This window comes from Melospiza melodia, unplaced genomic scaffold, assembly GCF_035770615.1.
Source record: "Melospiza melodia melodia isolate bMelMel2 unplaced genomic scaffold, bMelMel2.pri scaffold_70, whole genome shotgun sequence".
NCBI lineage: Eukaryota > Metazoa > Chordata > Aves > Passeriformes > Passerellidae > Melospiza > Melospiza melodia.
This window is the reverse complement of record NW_026948802.1, coordinates 2,072,223-2,092,020: the sequence shown is the minus strand read 5'-3', so window position 1 is coordinate 2,092,020 and position 19,798 is coordinate 2,072,223. Positions and strand designations below refer to the sequence as shown.

The following is a 19,798-nucleotide window of genomic DNA, read 5'->3' as shown; positions in this document are numbered from 1 at the left end:
TCAGTGTCCTGCCAGCTCAGCCAGGCCCACTGGAACATCGGGGTCCACTACCACCAGGGACCACCAGAGAGACCCCCAGGAGAACAGGGATGGGGAAATATATTAATGATTTGGGGAAAATTATTATCAGATGTATATCTAGTCTGGGACAATCAATGAATATGTATGCAAAATACAGAATATAAACAGAGATTTTCCTGCTCTCAGCCTGCAGGGCTTTGGGAGGAGCTCTCCCCCATGCATCCAGCTGAATAAAGAATGATGCTTCTTAATGCTACATTGGAGCTAAGGAGTTTTCTATTTTACTGAATTTTTGGTAACACTCCCACTGCCAAGGAAAGCTCTGTCTCCTGCTGTTCACAAACAGAGAAGGGCTGGTGGGAGATGTGGGGCTCAGAGGTTGCCTGGAGCACAGTGACCGTGAAATAATCAAGCTTTCAATGTTCTGGGAAAGAAGGAGGGGCAGCAACAAAACTTCTACACTGGAATTAGGAAGGGCAGACTTTGGCCTATTTAGGATGCAGATTTGGGGAGTACTGAATCAGGCACTGTTTTTTTTTAAGGAAAACATCCCTTAAAAACAAAGGGGTCCAGGAAGGATGGACACATTTCAAGAAAGTAATCATAAGGTGGAAGGAGCAGGCTCTCCCAGTGTGGCAAAAGATGAGCTAGTGAGGAAAATGACTGGCCTGGCTGGGCATGGAGATTTTGTGGGAACTCAAGGGTAACAAGAGGTGCATCAACTTTGGACAGAAGGTCAAGCAGCTTAGGAAATGTTTAAAGATGTTGTAAAGTCGTGCAGAAAAAAAAGTTAAGAGGTGAAAGCTCAATTAGAGTTTAACCTGACCACTTCTGTGAAAAAAAAATAGACAATGTTTCCACAATTAAATTAATAGCAAAACATGGGATAAGGAGAACCTCTACTCTTTATTGGATGCAGTGGGGAATATAGAAACTAAAGATAAGGAGAAGGCCGAGCTACTTAACATCTTGTTTGTCTCAATTTTCAATATTAGGACAGGCTGTCCTCAGGACAAGTGCTCTCCTCAGCTGGTAAATGGACACAGGGAGCAGAAAAGCCCCTGTAATCCAGGAGGAAGCAGCTGGTGAACTGCTGAGCCACTCAGATGCTCACAGGTGTGGGATCAGATGGGATCCATCCCAGGGGGATGAGGGAGCTGGTGGATGAGCTCCCCAAGCTGCTCTCCATCATTTACCATCAGTGCTGGCTCAGCACGGAGGTCCCAGAGCACTGGAGATGCCAATGTGAGCCCATCCCCAAAAAGGGCTGGAAGGAGGAGCTGGGGAACTCCAGGCCTGTCAGCCTGACCTGGGTGCCCGGCAAGGTTATGGAACAGATCACCCTGAGTGCCATCCCAGGGCACCCACAGGATGGCCGAGGGGTCAGAGCCAGCCAGCATGGATTTCAATGTCTGCACTGATGATCTGCATGTGGGGACTGAGTCCAGCATCAGCAAATTTGCAGAAGACACAAAGCTGGGTGTGAGTGTGGATCTGCTGGAGGGAAGGAGGGCTCTGCAGAGGGCCCTGGACAGGCTGGATGCACGGCCCAAATCCAACAAGGTGAGATTGAAAAAATCCAAGTGCCAGGCCCTGCATATTAGCCACAACAACCCCTGCAGCTCTACAGGCTGGGACAGAGGGGCTGCACAGCAGCCAGGCAGAAAGGGACCTGAGGGCACTGATGAACAGCAGGCTGGACATGAGCCAGCAGTGTGCCCAGGTGGGCAAGGAGGCCAATGGCTCCTGGCCTGGATCAGGAAAGGTGTGGCCAGCAGGAGCAGGGCAGGGATTCTTCCCCTGTGCTCAGCAATGCTTGGGCAGCACCTTGAGTGCTGTTTGCAGTTCTGGGGCCCCCAATTTAGGAAGGACATGGAGGGGCTGGAGCGTGTCCAGAGAAAGGAAACAAGGCTGAGGAGGGGTCTGGAGCACACGTCCTGTGAGGAGCAGCTGAGGGAGCTGGGGTTGTTTATCCTGGAGAAGAGGAGGCTCAGGAGAGACAAGGCAATATCAGGGCACACGTTGGACTTGATCTCCAAAGCCTTTTCCAACATAGCTGATTCTGGATTTCTCTGAAACCACCCTTGGAGCAGTTGCTGGATGAGCCCTGGGCCTCCTCTTCTGAAGCTCCAGCAGCCCAGGTCCCTCAGCTTCTCCTGCAAGCCCCAAAGCCCATCCTGTCAGTCCTGCAGAGCCTCTGCAGCTCCTCCTCACTGCCCAGAACAGGGAGCCCCATAGCCAGACACAGCAGCCCAGATGTGTCCCCCTGGCCTGGGGTGCCTCTGGCAAGGGAGCAGCCCCAGGCACTGCAGGAGCCTGCAGACAATTCCTGCAGCACTTGTAGGATGATCCTGCTGCCCAAGGGACGTTCCCATGGGGCCAAGTCAGGAACTGCAATGGGGAGTGGGGCCAGAGAGGAAAGGGCAACCAGGGATGGGCTGTGTGCAGGAGAGGGAGCAGGGTTGGGCAATAGGGAGAAAACTGTATCAGGAAAGAGGAAAGAAAGTAAAGGTGAAGGCAGGGAAATCCTGAGGGCAGTTTGGGGGTGGCTGCCAGGCAGCCCTGTCTCTGAGCAACAGTGTCTGCAGTGGGACAGGAAACTCCCAGCTGATGGGAACAAACTTTCTGGCTGACTGCACAGGCCATGACAAAGCTGAGTGTTTTCCCTTGTGTCCCCCAGCCCTTGCTGGCCCCAGGGGCTGATGGCATTTGTGCTGCCTCAGGTTCATGTCCCCACACCAACAGCATAGGGGTTCTCCCCCTGCTCTGTGCAATGCAAACAGGGGCTGCTGAGCCAGTGCTTCCATGTCTGTGCCTGCAAGGATGGGGCACCTGTGTGAGCTGGGGGAGAGGCCAGGGCTGCAGAGGGGGGATGTTGTTGGCAGCTCCATGAGGACACTCTGGGACGCTGCCCTGGGCTGTGCAGCGCACTGGGGATGGATCAGCCCCTGCTCTGCTGCTCCTTCCCATCTCCCCCAGGGCCCTTGCAGAGCCCCAGCCATGCTGTTTGCCCCCAGCCTGCCCACGGCCAGCCTGGGGCTGCTCACAGGACTTTTCTGTGCTGAGCATTGGCCTGGGGGAGTTCTTGGGAGAGCCTGGGCAAGGAGCCTGGAGCCCCCAGGTCCTGGCCTGAGGCGTCAGCGCTGCCCCAGCAGTGCCCATGGCCTGTCCCTGCTGCAGCCCTGGCACTGCCACCCCCAGGGCTGTGCCCGGCCCCGAGAGCACTCAGGCCCTACAGCAACACCAGGGCCACCAGGGCAGCGGGACAGGGCCAGGGCAGCAGCACTGGCAACACAAAGTGCTGCTGCTGCTGGGCACAGCTGCTGGGCCAGCACTGATCTGCCCCCAGCTCTGCACACAGACATTGCTGCGGCAGCTCCAGAGGAGGCAACAGAAGGGGGAACTCTCATGAAAACTGTGCTGGGAAATCCTTTCTCTAATTTATAGCTTCTGAAAGCACAGCTCCTAATTGACACAGTCTGGGACCACAATGAGGGTGGAGAGAAACAGAACAAGAAATGGCACAAAAAATGAAGTTTGTTTGTGAATAGTATTAAAAACTGAAAGAAAGGAAAGAAAAGTACAAACCAACCACCAAAACCAAGCAGAACTATCAAAGATTACTTTTATTACAAGTGATTTGCAAAAACGGGGCAGCACTTTATTGTCTCTGATACCATCTAGTCATCAGTGTCCACACTGCAGCCTTGAGCTCCTGGTTCCTCAGGCTGTAGATGAGGGGGTTCAGGGCTGAAGGCACCACTGAGTACAGAACGGACACTGCCAGATCCAGGGATTGAGAGGACATGGAGGGGGGCTTCAAGTAGGCAAATGTGCCAGTGCTGACAAACAGGGAGACCACAGTCAGGTGAGGGAGGCAGGTGGAAAAGGCTTTGTGGCGTCCCTGCTCAGAGGGGATCCCCAGCACAGCCCTGAAGATCTGCACATAGGAAAAAACAATGAACACAAAACAACCAAAAGCTAAAGAGATGGAAAACACAAGAAACCCAAGTTCCCTGGGCTTGGAGTGTGAGCAGGAGAGCTTGAGGATCTGTGGGATTTCACAGAAGAACTGATCCAAGGCATTGCCATGGCACAGGGGCAGGGAAAATGTATTGGCCGTGTGCAGCAGAGCATGGAGAAAGGCACTGGCCCAGGCAGCTGCTGCCATGTGGTCACAAGCTCTGCTGCCCAGGAAGGTCCCGTAGTGCAGGGGTTTGCAGATGGACACATAGCGGTCGTAGCACATGACAGTCAGGAGAGAAAACTCTGTTCCAATGAAGAAGACATACAGAAATAGCTGTGCTGCGCATCCAGAGTAGGAGATGGTGCTGGTGTCCCAGAGGGAATTGTGCATGGCTTTGGGGACAGTGGTGCAGATGGAGCCCAGGTCGCTGAGGGCCAGGTGGAGCAGGAAGAAGAACATGGGTGTGTGCAGGTGGTGGCTGCAGGCTACGGCGCTGATGATGAGGCCGTTGCCCAGGAGGGCAGCCAGGGAGATGCCCAGCAAGAGGCAGAAGAGCAGGAGCTGCAGCTGCCGCATGTCTGCCAATGCCAGCAGGAGGAAGTGCCTGATGGAGCTGCTGTTGGACATTTTTTCACTCTGGGCATTGTGGACTGTTGAAGGAAGACATTGACAAGGTGTGACCAAATTTTTTGAGTCAATTCTATATTTTTTTTTTAATCTCTGCAAAATCATTTCTCTTCCTGTGAGGAAATTTGGCTAAACTTTCTTTGATTTTGAGCTTGTGCAACTGAGTACCCGCCTCATCTTTAGCACTGCTCTCAGGCGGAACACTGCAGAGCCCAGAGGGAAAACAGGGCTTCCCGTGCCCCAGTTCAGACAGTGCTAGTCCCCACCCAGGACTCCTTTGATAATTAAAACTCCTCTGTTTGAAGGTGCCTGCACTTAAAAATTTATTGAAAAATAAATTGGACTTTTTGAACACTCCAGTTTAAAAATAATATTCTCTGAAATCTTCTCTCTTTCCCTATGCAGCTGGACAGGAATGGATACCAAGGGTTGGTCTGGCTCTCTGCTGCCTGGAGTTGTGCCTACTGGGAGCTGTTTCTCTCTATCCAAGCCTTGTCCCTGCCAGTGCTGCCCAAGCCCGGCCCAGCCCCGGGGGCTCAGCTCTGCCCTGCAGACCCCTCCCAGCACAGGGCACTGCCCAGGGGCATCTCCCTGGCAGCAAGGCCTTAAGAGCAGGGCAGAAAAACAGAGATGCTGCAAGCCAAGGTGCTGCTGCTGCTGGCTGTAGGGAGAAGAGGCTGAGGAGGCACTTTCTGAGGGAGATCTGAGGCCCATCTGGTGATGCCCAGGGTGACAGTGCAGGAGTCTCAGTGACACAGAGAAAGCTGACAGCCCCTTTCCCTTCCCTTGAGGAGAAAGCTGAGAGCAGCCCTGGCCATGCAGCACCATCTCCAGAGCAGGAGGAATCTGCCCTGATGGGGCTGGCTCCTTCCACCTCCAACTTCTCCCCAGCAGTGTCCATGGGGCGCTGCCAGGCAGGCTGAGAGCTGCCCCTGGCAGGTGGCACATGCCCTGGGCTGGCCAAGAGCCCTGAGGGCTGCAGGAGCTGCTCTGCAGGACAGTCCTGGGCAGCCCTGGCTGCAGCCCCAGCTTCACCCCCGGCAGCCATCCCTGGCAGCAGGAGCCGTCCTGCCCTGTCCCTCTGACAGTGCCCAGGGCAGGCCCTCTCTGCAGCACATCCTCTCACTCCTCCTCCTCCTGTGCCACAGAGAAACTGGGAGAGTCCTCCTGACACATCCCCCAGGCTGTGGGGTGCGCTGACTTCAGGGGATCCCTCCAGGAGCACGGGGGACATTGCCCTGCACCCACACACTCACCATGCACAGGGCTGTGAAGATGTTTCCCCAAGTGAAGTCTCAGCTCAATGTCTTCCCAATCCTGATTGCCTTCAGCCTGTCTCTGCCTGGCTCCTGTCCTCTCAGTGCTTTCTGGCAGAGCCCTCAGCCCTGCTGGGCTGGGACAGGAGCTGATACTGGGAAGAGCTGTTCCTTTAAAGCTCAGCAGCACAGACACAGCACAAGGACTTCAATGAGCCTCTTGAGATTTGGTGTTGTTTACATCAGACTCAATCCCTTAGAGAGTCTTCAAAAAACTTCTCAAGAACTCAAAATTAAATTTAGACTCCAAAGTTTCTTGAAGTTTTAATGGGTCCCCTTAAAGAACACAATTGAGGAAGTGTCCCCAGGTTCCAGTTAGAGCAGAACCCTCGAGGCAGTGATGACAGCAGGGGACAAACAAGGCCAAGGTGTCTCTGGTGCTGAGCAAAGCTGGATGTGTTTGAGGAATGCAAAGGGCCAAGGCCTGGGCCCCAGCCCCTGGCCAGGCAGATCCTGTCCCTCCCTCCTTGCTCAGGGCTCTTCCCGGGATGGGCACTGGCATGTGGGGATGTGCAATGGCAAGGGCAGGAGCATGGGGTAGCCCCTGCCAAGCTGCTGAGCAGGGACAAGGAGGCAATGAGGCCCCAGGCCTGCAAGGGTCACTTGTCTCCTGCTCCTGCCTCAGGCCCAGGGCCAGCAGCCACGGCCAAAGTGCTGCCCAAGTTGGCTCTGGCAGGGCTGTCTTGCAGCTGCTGCCCATCCCTGTGCCCAGTGCAGCCCAGGCTGTCCCACGGTGTCCCTGCCCTGCGCCTCTGTCCCTGCAGGCTGTCGGCATCCCCTGGCTGCCCCACCTGGCTGGGCCCTTCCTTTGCTGACAGCTCTGCCTCCTGCCTGCCTCTGCCTGCCCACACAGAGCCTGGGGCTGACCCAGACTCCTTCTGGGGGAAGTGTTGCACCACAGTCCTGCCCTAGGAAGGAAATCCCTTTCTCTTTGTTCCCAGTCTGGGCCTCCCCAGCTAGCTTAATCATTGATTTTTTCTTTCTCTGGCTGTTGTCTACTATGTCAGAAGGATGGACCATCTCTGAAACCACCCTTGAATCCCTCCCAGGGTTCTCCTCTGCTGTCTTCAGTCTCCATCCCACTGAGCACAGAGCTCCTCTGTCCCTGTACAGTGCTCATGTGCTTGAGGCCATGGGTGCCTGGACAAGAAGGATGGTTCTTTTCTACAGGAAGGAAATCACAGAGCCCTAGGACTTTGAAGGCAGATTAGAGGCACTCACCAGAGGCTAAGGCCAGCCAGACCTGTCTGTCCTTGCAGCTTTTGTCTGAAATCAGCCCTCGGATATTTGGGGAGTTTTGGAGGTGGAATTCCATTTCAGCCATGGGTGACTGGACCAGAATGACAGTTCTTCTCCACAGGAAGGAAAGGGCAGAGCCCCAGTGTTTTAAAGGCTGATTAGAGGCAGCCCCAAGGAGGCCAAGGCCAGCCAGACCTGTTTCCCTTGGGAATATTTGTCTCGGAGCAATCCTTGGATAGAGGGAATTTGGGAGGCCAAATCCCAGTTTTTACCGTGGGCATCTGGACAAGAAAGACAGTTCTTTTCCATAGGAAGGAAAGTACAGGGCCCCAGTGTTTCACAGACAGATGAGAGCTTGCCCTGAGGAAGGCAAGGGAATGTAGACAGTCCTGTCAGCTTTTGTATGGGAGCTATCATTGGATATAAGGAATTTTGGAGGCAGTTTCCAAATTTTAGCTATGGATATCTGCTCTTGAGAGATCATTTTTCCCTGGAAAGAATAGCACAGACCCCCAGTGTTTTGAAAGCAGATGAGAGGTGACCCCCAAGGTTCCAAGGCCACCCAGAACTGTCTGTTCTGGCAGATTTCATACGGAATCATCCTTTGATATAATTTAATTTGGACGTTGTCCTGGGGTGACGTTATGATGCTTGCATCCCCATTCATATGTTCTGTGCCTTTAAGACTGTTTCTGAAGAGTGAAAGTTTTCTTTGGGTTTCTCTTATCAGGGACACAGAGACTGGCAGTAATAGGGCTGTTTTCGCTTCTTGCTTTATGCTTTCTGCTTTGCTTGCTCTCTCTCTGCTCTCTCTTTTGCTTGCTTTTGCTTCTGCTTATTTGCTAGTTCTACCTAAACAGTCCAAATTCCTTCCTGGACTGTTTCTCCTCTCCTGTTTCTGTGAACATCTCGAACCTGCTCCGGACTGGGACCTGGGAACACCGAGGGTTTGCACCGTTTGGCTGCAGCAGCTGCTCCAGCGCCGGAGGGCCTAAGAGAGTAACCACCCCTGCAAGAGACTTTCTGATTTTGTCACGTTTTTCAGAGTGATGTCATCTGGTATTGTTCATTTTGTGTGCTGGGGGGTGCTGTGTCTGTCAAATCAACAGGTTCTTTCCACTTCTCTCTGAGGAATTCTTCCCGAACCAGTTGGGGGGAGGGGCCGTGTGGGTTTGCATTCTGGGGGGAGCCCTCCTTTGCAGATTCTCTGCCAAATTTGCCCTAAACCAGGACAAAATATCAGTGCCCATCCTGGGGGCTCGAGAGAGTGGAAAACCCTGTTTTGACTGCATTTTGGTTGCCATTACTCTGTGTTTATTTAAATCAGCTCATAGCCATACTTTTTGAATTCATCATGTCTGTTGGGGTGAAGGCTTGCATGCACTTCTGGTCCCTTGGGATTTTTGAGATTTTAATACCTCTCTGGTCCCTAGGTTTATTTTCTTATCCAGAAATAGCTTTAGTATTGCCCCTAATACGTAGTTTTTACATCAGAGGGGCAGTGACCAGAGTAGCTATCCTGCTGGGCTTGGTGGCAATGATGTGCAAGAAGTTTATAAACATGCTGGGGTCTGCTCCAGGTATGAATGGTTCATGGCTATGGTTATGCATCCAGTTTGTCAGAGGAGGAGCCGAGAATAAGACTTTCCAGCCTTCCCTTTCCTTCTTCTCCTTTGGATTGGTTATATCACTTTTTGAGAATGTTCAGTTTCCCCTGAATGTTAAAGAGACCATCTTTCTGGTATTTAATCTGGTAAGCTTCCTCTATATGGTCTGCAGCTTCTCTAGAATGAGGGCTGAGATATCCAGAGGAGCTGGTGAGACCCCTGACCCAGAAGCAGAGGCAGGCGTGAAAAATCCTGAGTGATGTGGAGAATGGGAAAATATAGGCCAAACCTTGAAGGAATTTTCTGATCCTGTAGACTGGGATTTTCCACAGGAACAAATTCAGAACCCAGCTGAAGTGGGCAAATACCTAAAAGAGAAGTGCCATGACGATTCTAAGGAGAAAAGGCTAATTGCAAATAAGCTGGGCCCTAGCCTATGCTTATTACACTTTTTTAGATAGTGTAGGGCAGCAGACAGAGGCAGGGGGGCAGGGAGATAAATCAGCTATCCCAGTCACTCAAGCTGTAGCCAACAGCCCAGGCTCGAAGCCAGCAGCCAAACCAGATAGTGAGCCTAAGCCAGCATCTAAACCCATGGCTGTTGCTACCAGCACTAGAAGTGGGAAATGCAGGACAAGACCAATCGACCAGTGGATGATGATGATGATGATGATGAAGGAGAAGGAACCTCAATGCCTCCTGACATAAAATCAGGAGTCAAAGCAGCAGGTGCAAGATCAGATGCAAATATTGAGTCCTTTTCCCTGAAGGACCTTGATGGCCTAAGGAAGGATTACACCCGACGACCTGATGAATCCATAATTAGTTGGCTGGTCCTTCTCTGGGATGCTGCAGGTGAGGCTACATTTCTGTATGGCACTGAAGCCAGGCATTTGGGATCCCTGTCACAGGATCCTGTCATTGATCAAGAAATGATGAGGGGGGCTAATCCACACAGCCACTGGGCATGGGTCTTGGACAATGTTGCACGAAGATACCTGTGTGCAGATGATCTCTATATACAACAAACTCAGTGGAAGATCATAGAGCAAGGGATCCAACGTCTGAGAGAAATGGCAGTGGCAGAGATTATCTTCTCAGATGATGTAACAACTAGGAACCCAACTTAGTACCACGCACGTCTGTGATGTGGCAAAAATGTGTACGACTTGGGCCATGTGAATATGCTTCTGCCTTAGCCATAATGAAGAGGGATGAGAGGGTTGAGACTGTGCTTGACATGGCAAGGAAGCTCCGAGCATATGCAGATGCTGTGCATGGCCCAACACATGCCAGAATTGCAGCAGTAAAAACACGTCTGGAGAAATTAGAGGATAAGATAGAGGAGAATCATAAGAAGCTTAGAGAGGAGATTAAAGAAGACCTTCTCCAAATTTCAGCAGTACAGATCAGAGGTTCTGGTATCCAAGGCGGACGTTTCCCAGATGGAGAGAGAAGGTACAACCCACAAGCTGAGCTGTGGTTTTACTTGCGTGATTGTGGGGAAACCATGAGAAGGTGGGATAGGAAACCTACTGCTGTTCTGGCACGACGGGTGCGTGAACTGAAGGAAGCCACCAGAAGGAAAGCAGCTCCAGTTGCCCGTAGCCGAATGGCCAGGTATGATGATGATGACATGTCCGATCCCCTTGAAGGAACATCCAAAACATATGCCCAGGGAAAGAAGGATAACCAGGCTTAGAGGGGCCCTGCCTCTAATCAGGTGGAGGCTAGGGAAAATCATGTTTTCTGGTCTGTGTGGATTCGTTGGCCTGGCACATCGGAACCACAAGAGTATAAAGGTTTGGTTGATACTGGTGCGCAGTGCACATTAATCCCATCAAGACATGTGGGGACAGTCCGTTTCTATTGCTGGTGTGACAGGGGGATCCCAGGATTTCACTTTGGTGGAGGCTGATGTGAGCCTAACGGGAAATGAGTGGAAGAAGCATCCTATTGTGACTGGCACAGAGGCCCCATGTATTTTGGGCATAGACTACCTTCGAAGTGGGTATTTCAAAGACCCAAAGGGACTCAGATGGGCATTCGGGATAGCAGCTGTAGTGACAGAGGGCATCCAGCAATTGAACACCTTGCCTGGGTTGTCTGAGAATCCATCTGCAGTAGGAGGCCTGATGAGAGAAGAGCAACAGGTGCCAATTGCCACTTTCATAGTGCATCGATGACAGCATAGAACCACTCAAGATGCTGTGATCCCCATCCATAAGATGATCCGAGAGCTGGAGAGCCAAGGGGTGGTCAGCAAGACCCACTCACCCTTCAACAGCCCCATTTGGCCTGTGCGAAAATCTGAAGGAGAATGGAGATTGACTGTGGACTACCGTGCATTGAATGAAGTGACTCCACCACTGAGTGCTGCCGTGCCAGACATATTAGAGCTCCAGTATGAGCTTGAGTCCAAGGCAGCAAAGTGGTATGCCAGTGAAGACATTGCCAATGCATTTTTCTCCATTCCTCTGGCAGCAGAATGCAGGCCTCAGTTTGCCTTCACATGGAGGGGAGTGCAGTACACCTGGAACCGACTGCCCCAGGGGTGGAAGCACAGCCCCACCATCCCACCATCTGCCATGGACTGCTCCAGACTGCATTAGAAAGGGGTGAGGCTCCAGAACATCTGCAGTATATTGATGACATCATTGTGTGGGGGAACACAGATGCTGAAGTGTTTGAGAAAGGGAAGGAAATCATCCAGATCCTCCTGGGAGCTGGTTTCGCCATTAAAAAGAGCAAAGTAAAGGGACCAGCTCGTGAGATTCAATTCCTGGGAGTGAAGTGGCAAGATGGACGGCATCAGATTCCTACAGATGTCATCAACAAGATCACAGCAATGTCTCCACCCACCAATAAAAAAGAGACACAAGCTTTCTTGGGTGCAATAGGTTTTTGGAGGATGCATATTCCTGAGTACAGTCAGATCGTGAGCCCTCTTTACCTGGTCACCCGCAAGAAGAACAATTTCCAGTGGGGCCCTGATCAGCAGCAAGCCTTTGTCCAGATCAAGCAGGAGATTGCCCATGCAGTAGCCCTTGGCCCGGTCAGAACAGGACCAGAGGTAAAGGACCTGCTCTACTCTGCAGCCGGGAACCATGGCTTGTCCTGGAGCATTTGGCAGAAGGTGCCTGAGGAGACTCGGGGTCAACCACTGGGATTTTGGAGTCGAAGCTACAGAGGGTCTGAAGCCAACTATACTCCCACAGAGAAGGAAATCCTGGCTGCCTATGAAGGAGTCCAGGCTGCCTCGGAGGTAATAGGCACTGAAGCACAACTCCTCCTGGCACCCTGACTACCAGTGCTGGGGTGGATGTTCAAAGGCAAGGTTCCTTCCACTCACCATGCCACCAGTGCTACATGGAGCAAGTGGATTGCTCTCATCACTCAGCGTGCCCGTATAGGTAATACTGAATTGCCCTGGGATTTTGGAGGTAATTACAAATTGGCCCGAAGGTGAGAATTTTGGTGTCACAGATGAAGAGGAAAAAGAACCAGTGACACGTGCTGAAGAGGCTCCTCCCTATAACCAACTGCCACCAGAGGAAGCACGCTACAGTCTTTTCACTGACGGTTCCTGTCACATCGTAGGGATGAACCAGAAGTGGAAAGCAGCCGTATGGAGCCCCACACAACAAGCTGCACAAGCTACTGAAGGAGAAGGTGGATCAAGCCAACTTGCTGAACTCAGAGCTGTTCAACAGGCCCTGGACATTGCTGAGAGAGAGAAGTGGCCAAAGCTCTACCTCTACACTGACGCATGGATGGTAGCCAATGCTCTGTGGGGATGGCTGGAGAGGTAGAAAAAGGCTAACTGGCAACGTAGAGGGAAACCAATTTGGGCTGTTGATGAGTGGAAAGACATTGCTACCAGGGTAGGGAGGCTACCTGTGAAAGTCCGCCATGTAGATGCCCATGTACCCAAGAGTAGAGCCAATGAGAAGCACCAAAACAATGAGCAGGTAGACCAAGCTGTAAAGATAGGAGTGTCCAAAATAGACCTAGATTGGGAACATAAGGGAGAGTTATTCCTAGCTCGATGGGTCCATGATGCCTCAGGCCACCAGGGCAGAGATGCCGCCTATAAATGGGCACGAGACCAAGGAGTGGATTTAACCATGGACAGTATTTCTCAGGTTATCCATGACTGTGAGACGTGTGCTGCCATCAAGCAGGCCAAGCGAGTGAAGCCCCTCTGGTACGGTGGGCGGTGGTCCAAGTACAAGTATGGGAAGGCCTGGCAGATTGATTACATCACACTGCCCCAGACACGCCAGGGCGAGCGCTACGTGCTGACCATGGTGGAAGCCACCACTGGATGATTGGAAACCTACCCTGTGTCTCATGCTACAGCCCGAAACACCATCCTGGGCCTTGAAAAGCAAGTTCTGTAGAGACATGGCACCCCTGAGAGGATCAAATCAGACAACGAGACTCATTTAAAGAACAGCCTTATCAACACCTGGGCAAGGGAACATGGCATTGAGTGGGTGTACCATATCCCCTACCATGCACCAGCTGCAGGAAAAGTGGAGAGGTACAATGGACTACTAAAAACCCAGTTGAAAGCTTTGGGTGGGGGATCTTTCAAGAATTGGGAGCAGCATTTAGCAAAGGCCACCTGGTTAGTTAACACCCGAGGTTCCACCAACCGAGCAGATCCTGCCCAGTCTGAGTCCCTGAATGTAATAGAAGGAGACAAAGTCCCAGTGGTACATATCAGAGGTTTGTTAGGGAAGACTGTGTGGATCAATTCTGCCTCGAGTACAGACAAACCCATTTGTGGGGTTGTCTTTGCTCAGGGACCAGGTTGCACGTGGTGGATAATGCAAAGAGATGGAACAACACGATGTGTACCTCAGGGAGATCTGATTGTGGGATTAGAATGATATGCAATATCACTGTTCATTGGATGTTACTGCCATTGTCTGTACATTAAACCATAGAGACATGAGACAGAAGGAAATGTGTAAGAGTTGAAGGTCTGGGCAAGTGGAAGATGGAGAAGGAAATGTGTAAGTGTTGAAGGTCTGAGCAAGCAATAGATGGAGCTTTAAGTGAGTAAAGTGAAAAGGGGGAATCCTGCAGCTCTGTAATATAGGGCCTGGATTCAGTGATCCAGTGTGGGGATGTGATGAAGGCATGATGGGTATTGCTTGTAATTTTGGGGGAACAGATGGAAATTTTGTATGAATAATGCATGATGTGTTGTAGTATGTTGATGATATGGGGATAAGGGGTGGAATGTCCTGGGGTGACGTTATGATGCTTGTATCCCCATTCATCTGTTCTGTGCCTTTAAGACTGGCTCTGAAGAGTGGAAGTTTTGTTTGGGTTTCTCTTATCAGGGACACAGAGACGGCAGTACATAGGGCTGTTTTTCACTTCTTGCTTGCAGCTTGCTGCTTTGCTTGCTCGCTTTTCTGCTCTTGCTTCTGCTCTCGCTTTTGCTTCTGCTTATTAGCTAGTTCTAGCTAAACAGTCCACATCCATTCCTGGACTGTTTCTCCTCTCTGTCGGTTTCTCGGCTGTTTAGGTGGCCTGGAAAGGCCCCGGGTGGCCTTGGACAGTCCGGCGCTTCAAAGGACGAGAAGAGACTTCTGATCTTTTCTCGGTCTCGGTGTTTATTAATTGTTTATCTAAAAGATTTTCTTTCAGCCCAACAGAGGTCTGCACAGCAAGCCAGCCATGAGCACACTGAGAGCCCCCGGGGTGGTCACTTATCTTTATACTCGAAATTACGTATACAATATTTATAATTTTTTCCCCAATACCTTCTACCCTTATTAACCGGTGCACTTCTAGTAATAACCAATCCCGAAGTGCCAACATCACCACAGAAGATGGAGGCCAAGAAGAAGAAGAAGAAGAACAGGACACGCCCCAATTCCTCCATCTTACTTCTTTAGACCCCCCTGTACAGAAATCCTAAACTCTGTGTTTCACACTAATTAACTTATCCCTCCACCATTCACCCCAGTGAAATCCTCCTATCCTCATACAGGTGTCGTCTCCTGTGTAGGATCAAAGTCCAGCCACCAGACACTTCTGGCAACATTCCAGGACTCCTGAGCCCCCCAAGGGTGTTCTCGGCCACTCTGCACCTCCGTCCTGAGGTGCTGAGATCCCACACCTCTCCTGTTCCTGTGACCATCTTGAACCTGCTCCAGACTGGGACCCGGGAACACTGAAGGTTTGGCTGCAGCAGCTGCCCAGTGCCGGAGGGACTGAGAACAGAGCAACCACCCCCGAAAGAGACTTTCTGATTTTGTCATCTTCCTCAGAGCGGTGTCAGCTGGTATTGTTCATTTTGTGTGGTGGGGGTGATGTGTCTGGTAAATAAACAGGTTCTTTCCACCTCTCTCCAAGGAATTTTTTCCCGAACCGGTTGGGGGGAGGGGCTGTGTGGGTTTTGCTTTCTGGAGGGGCCCCCTTTGGAGATTCTTTAACAAATTTAACCCTAAACCCTAACCCTTTAACCCTAAACCAGGACACCAATATTCTGTGAAAGAAGGAGGGGCAGCAACAAAACTTCATCACTGGATTTACGCAGGGCAGACCTTGGATTCAGGATGCAGATTTGGAGAGTACTGAATCAGGTACTGATTTTTTAAGGGAAAGACACTTAAAAACGAAAGTGTCCAGGAAGGATGGACACACCTCAAGAAAGGAATTTTAAGGGGGAAGAAGCAGCCTGTCCCTTTGTGCCAAAGTTCAGCCTGAGAGGAAAATGACTGTCCTGGCTGGACATGGATCTTTTGTGGGAACTCAGGAAAAAAGAGAGTGCATCACCATTGGATAAATCAGGCATCTCAGGAGGTGTTTAAGGATGTTGTTAGGTTGTGCAGAAGGAAAAGTAGAGTGGTGAAAGTTCAATTAGATCTTAACCTGGCCATTTCTGTGAAAAATAATAAAAAATTATTTTAAAAATAAACTAATAGCAAAAGGACAGATAAGTAGAACATCTACTCTTTATAGGATGCAGTGAGGAATAGAGTAACTAAAGATAAGGAAAAGCAGAGCTGCTTAACACCTTCTTTCCCCCAGTTTTCAACATTAGGACAGGTTGTCCTCAGGACAAGTGCTCTCCTGAGCTTGTGGATGGGCACAGGGAGCAGAACAGCCTCCCTGTAATCCAGAAGGAAGCAGCTGGGAACCTGCTAAACCAGGTGGGCAAGAAGGCCAATGGCTCCTGGCTTGGATCAGGAATGGTGTGGCCAGCAGGAGCAGGGCAGGGATTCTTCCCCTGTGCTCAGTACTGGTGAAGCCACACCTGAGTGCTGAGTCCAGTTCTGGGCCCCCAATTTAGGAAGGACAAAGAGGGGCTGGAGCATGTCCAGAGAAGAGCAACAAAGCTGGGGAGGGATCTGGAAAGCAAGTCCTGTGAGGAGTGGCTGAGTGGGCTGGGGTTGTTTATCCTGGAGAAGAGGAGGCTCAGGGGAGACCTCATCACTCTCTGCAACTCCCTGACAGGAGGGTGCAGTTGGGGGGAGTCGGGGTCTTTTCCCAGGGAACAGTGACAAGACAAGAGGACACAGCTTAACATGTGCCAAGGGAGGGTTAGACTGGACTTTTGGAACAGGTTCTTCACAGAAAGTTCGATTGGGCATTGGAAGGGGCTGCCCAGGGAGGTGGTGGAGTCACTGTCCCTGGAGGTGTTTAAGGAAAGACTGAACGTGGCACTGAGTGCCATGGTCTGGGTGACAAGGTGATGTTGAGTCACAGGTTGGAGTTGCTGATCTCCACGGTCTTTTCCAGCCTGGTTAATTCTGTGATTGTGTGATGATTGTGACACTGTGTGGCATCATAAACCCAAGGGTTTCTTCTAACAGTGCAGGGCTAAATCGAACCAAGGAGTCCATTTTGGGACTCTGGCACCTCATGGAATTCAGAAGACTGTTGTAATACTGTGTGGTTTTGTGGAAATGAGGAGACTGTTGTGACACTGTGTGGCTTTCTGGAAATGAGGAGACTGTTGTGACACTGTGCAGCCTTGTGTGACAATGGGGCCATTCTGACAATGCAGGGCCCAATGGAACCAAGGGGCCATTTTTGCACTGAGGACACTCGTGGAATGAAGGAAACATGTTTGACACCGTGGTGCCTCTTGGGACTAAAAGGCCATTGTGACACTGCGGGGCCCAGGTAGAACAGAGGACACTGTGAAACTGAGGGGCCCTATAGAACCAAGAGACCATTGTGACTCGGTGGAGCCTCATGCAATCATGGAGGCCATTGTGACACTCTAGGGCTCCATGAAGCAAAAGATATCCAAAGGTGAGTGTGAGTGTAGATCTGCTGGATGGTAGGAGGGCTCTGCAGAGGGCCCTGGACAGGCTGGATGCAGGGCCCAAATCCAACAAGGTGAGCTTGAACAAGACCAAGTGCTGGGTCCTGCTCTTTGGCCACAACAACCGCTGCAGTGCTACAGGATGGGGATAGAGTGGCTGGACAGCAGCCAGGCAGAAAGGGACCTGAAGGGACTGATGGACAGCAGGCTGGACATGAGCCAGCAGTGTGCCCAGGTGGGCAAGAAGGCCAATGGCTCCTGGCCTGGCTCAGGAATGGTGTGGCCAGCAGGAACAGAGCTGCTTTGCAGCCCCTGACATACCCCACCCCTGCACACAGACATTGCTGCTGCAGCTCCAGAGAAGGCAGCAAAAGGAGAATTGCCAGGGAAGACTTTGCTAGGAGATGCTTTAGGTCACTTAAAACCACTGAGAGCAGAGATCTTCATGGACAGAGTCTGGGGCCCCAGCAGATATGGAGAGAATAAAAATGAAATATGGCCCAAACAATGCCATTTGTTCGGGACAATATTAAAAGATTAAGACAAAGGAAAGACAAGAATAAATCAAATACCAAACCCAAGTATTATCAAATACAAAATTTATTACAAGTGACTTGCGGAAACTGGCAAGCAGTTTAGGTTACTGAAACCGTCCATTCATCAGTCTCCACACTGCAGCCTTGAGCTCCTGGTTCCTCAGACTGTACATGAGGGGGTTCAGGGCTGGAGGCACCACATAGTACAGAACTGACAGGGCCACATCCAGAGATGGGGAAGAGATGGAGAGGGGCTTCAGGTGAGCAAACATGATACTGCTGAGGAACAGGGAGAGCACGGCCAGGTGAGGGAGGCAGGTGGAAAAGGCTTTGTGCCGTCCCTGCTCAGAGGGGATCCTCAGCACAGCCCTGAAGATCTGCACATAGGAGAAAACAATGAACACAAAATAGCCAGAAACAACACAGACAGTAACAGCAATAAACCTGAGTTCCCTGAGGTAGGATTTGTAGCAGGAGAGCTTGAGGATCTGAGGAATTTCACAGAAGAACTGGCCCAGGGCATTGCCATGGCACAGGGGCAGGGAGAATGTATTGGCTGTGTGCAGCAGGGAATTGAGAAAGCCACTGGCCCAGGCAGCTGCTGCCATGTGGGCACAAGCTCTGCTGCCCAGGAGGGTCCTGTAGTGCAGGGGTTTGCAGATGGACATGTAGCGGTCATAGCACATGATGGTCAGGAGAGAATACTCTGCTCCCACAAAGAAGAGAAAGAAGAAAACTTGTGCAGCACATCCTGTGTAGGAGATGTTCCTGGTGTCCCAGAGGGAATTGTGCATGGCTTTGGGGACAGTGGTGCAGATGGAGCCCAGGTCACTGAGGGCCAGGTTAAGCAGGAAGAAGAACATGGGCGTGTGCAGGTGGTGGCCGCAGGCTACGGCGCTGATGATGAGGCCGTTGCCCAGGAGGGCAGCCAGGGAGATGCCCAGCAAGAGGCAGAAGTGCAGGAGCTGCAGCTGCCGCGTGTCTGCCAATGCCAGCCGGTGGAAGTGGCTGATGGAGCTGCTGTTGGACATTTGCTGGGGCTCGAATTGGGGATCTGTAGAATAAGTATTATTCTGTATTCTACTTATCTGTAGAAAAAGTATTATTATCTGTAGAATAAGTATAATGGAATACTTTGGTTTGTGGAGAATTTTAAATATCCCAGCACAGCTTGGGGGCACTTTCCCCCCACTGCCTGCCCAGGGCTCTGCTGCCTGGAGCAGTCCCTGCCAGCAGCTGCTTCCCTGTGCCCAGGGCTGGGCCCTGCCAGTGCTGCCAGAGCCCAGCCCAGCCCTGGGGGCTCAGCTCTGCCCTGCAGACCCCTCACAGTTCTGGCACTGCCCATGGGGCAGTTCTGGCTCTGCAGACTGATGGCAAAGTTAGAGCAACCCTGAGGAGGCTGGAAAAATCATACTGATGCAGCTTTTAAGAGGTCCTGCATTGATTGCTGTTGCTGCCTGCTTTACTCAGGTCTGAGATATTTTTTTTTATTTTTTTCAACCTTAATTGAGAGATGAATATCTAAGGGGAATTTCCAGGGCAGAGCAGTAGATTATAAAAGCAGAATTGTCCCTTCTGTGCAGCCCCTACCTTGCTCTGCTCCCTGTATAATCTACTTGGAAATGTTCTGCAATTAAATGTAATGCTGGCAGCAGTCTTGAACAATGCAGCATCCTCACCACAAGGAGAACACTTCCAAGCTGTACCAGCTGTCTCCTCCCACCCAGATCTTGTCCCCCAGTGCTGGGAGCAGCTGCCAGGGCTGGCTGAGAGCTCTCCCTGGCAGGCAGCAGAGTCCCTGCCCCAGCACAGCACCCTGGGCTCTGCAGGACCCTGCTCTGCATGACAGCCCTGGGCACCCCTGGCTGCTCTGCACAAGAGACAATCAGAGAATGTACTCACAGGGTCTATAGGCATTGGGATGTTCCAGCTTTAGGAGAAGGCTTCAGGAGCTGCAGCTGCATTGTCCTGCAGCCAGAGGTTCCTGTTCCAAGGGCTGGCAGTGATTCTGCCTCAGGCACTTCTCAGCACCTTCCCAGCCCTGACAGATTGAAGCTCTCTGTGCCTCTGTGCTGTGCCCAGGGTGGTTGCAGGCAGTGTCCCAGCCCTGCTGGGCTGGCAGAAGAGCTGCTCATCAAGAGAAATGTGCTTTTGAAGCTCTACTTGGTTACCAGGAGCTGAGTCTG

The 19,798-nt window shown here is 51.4% G+C and overlaps 1 protein-coding gene across 1 annotated transcript; it reads right to left on the bottom strand.

The window, feature by feature from the left end:
- Nucleotides 1-3,682: 3,682 nt before the first annotated feature.
- LOC134413988 (olfactory receptor 14C36-like) lies at nt 3,683-4,615 on the bottom strand. The gene has a single exon (XM_063147993.1). The coding sequence runs from the start codon at nt 4,613-4,615 to the stop codon at nt 3,683-3,685; it is 933 nt and encodes a 310-aa protein (XP_063004063.1).
- Between the last annotated feature and the right edge of the window lie 15,183 nt (nt 4,616-19,798).

Coding starts and splice junctions, on each gene's coding strand:
- LOC134413988 (XM_063147993.1), bottom strand. CDS start 4,615: ATGTCCAACAGCAGCTCCATCAGGCACTTCCTCCTGCTGGCATTGGCA.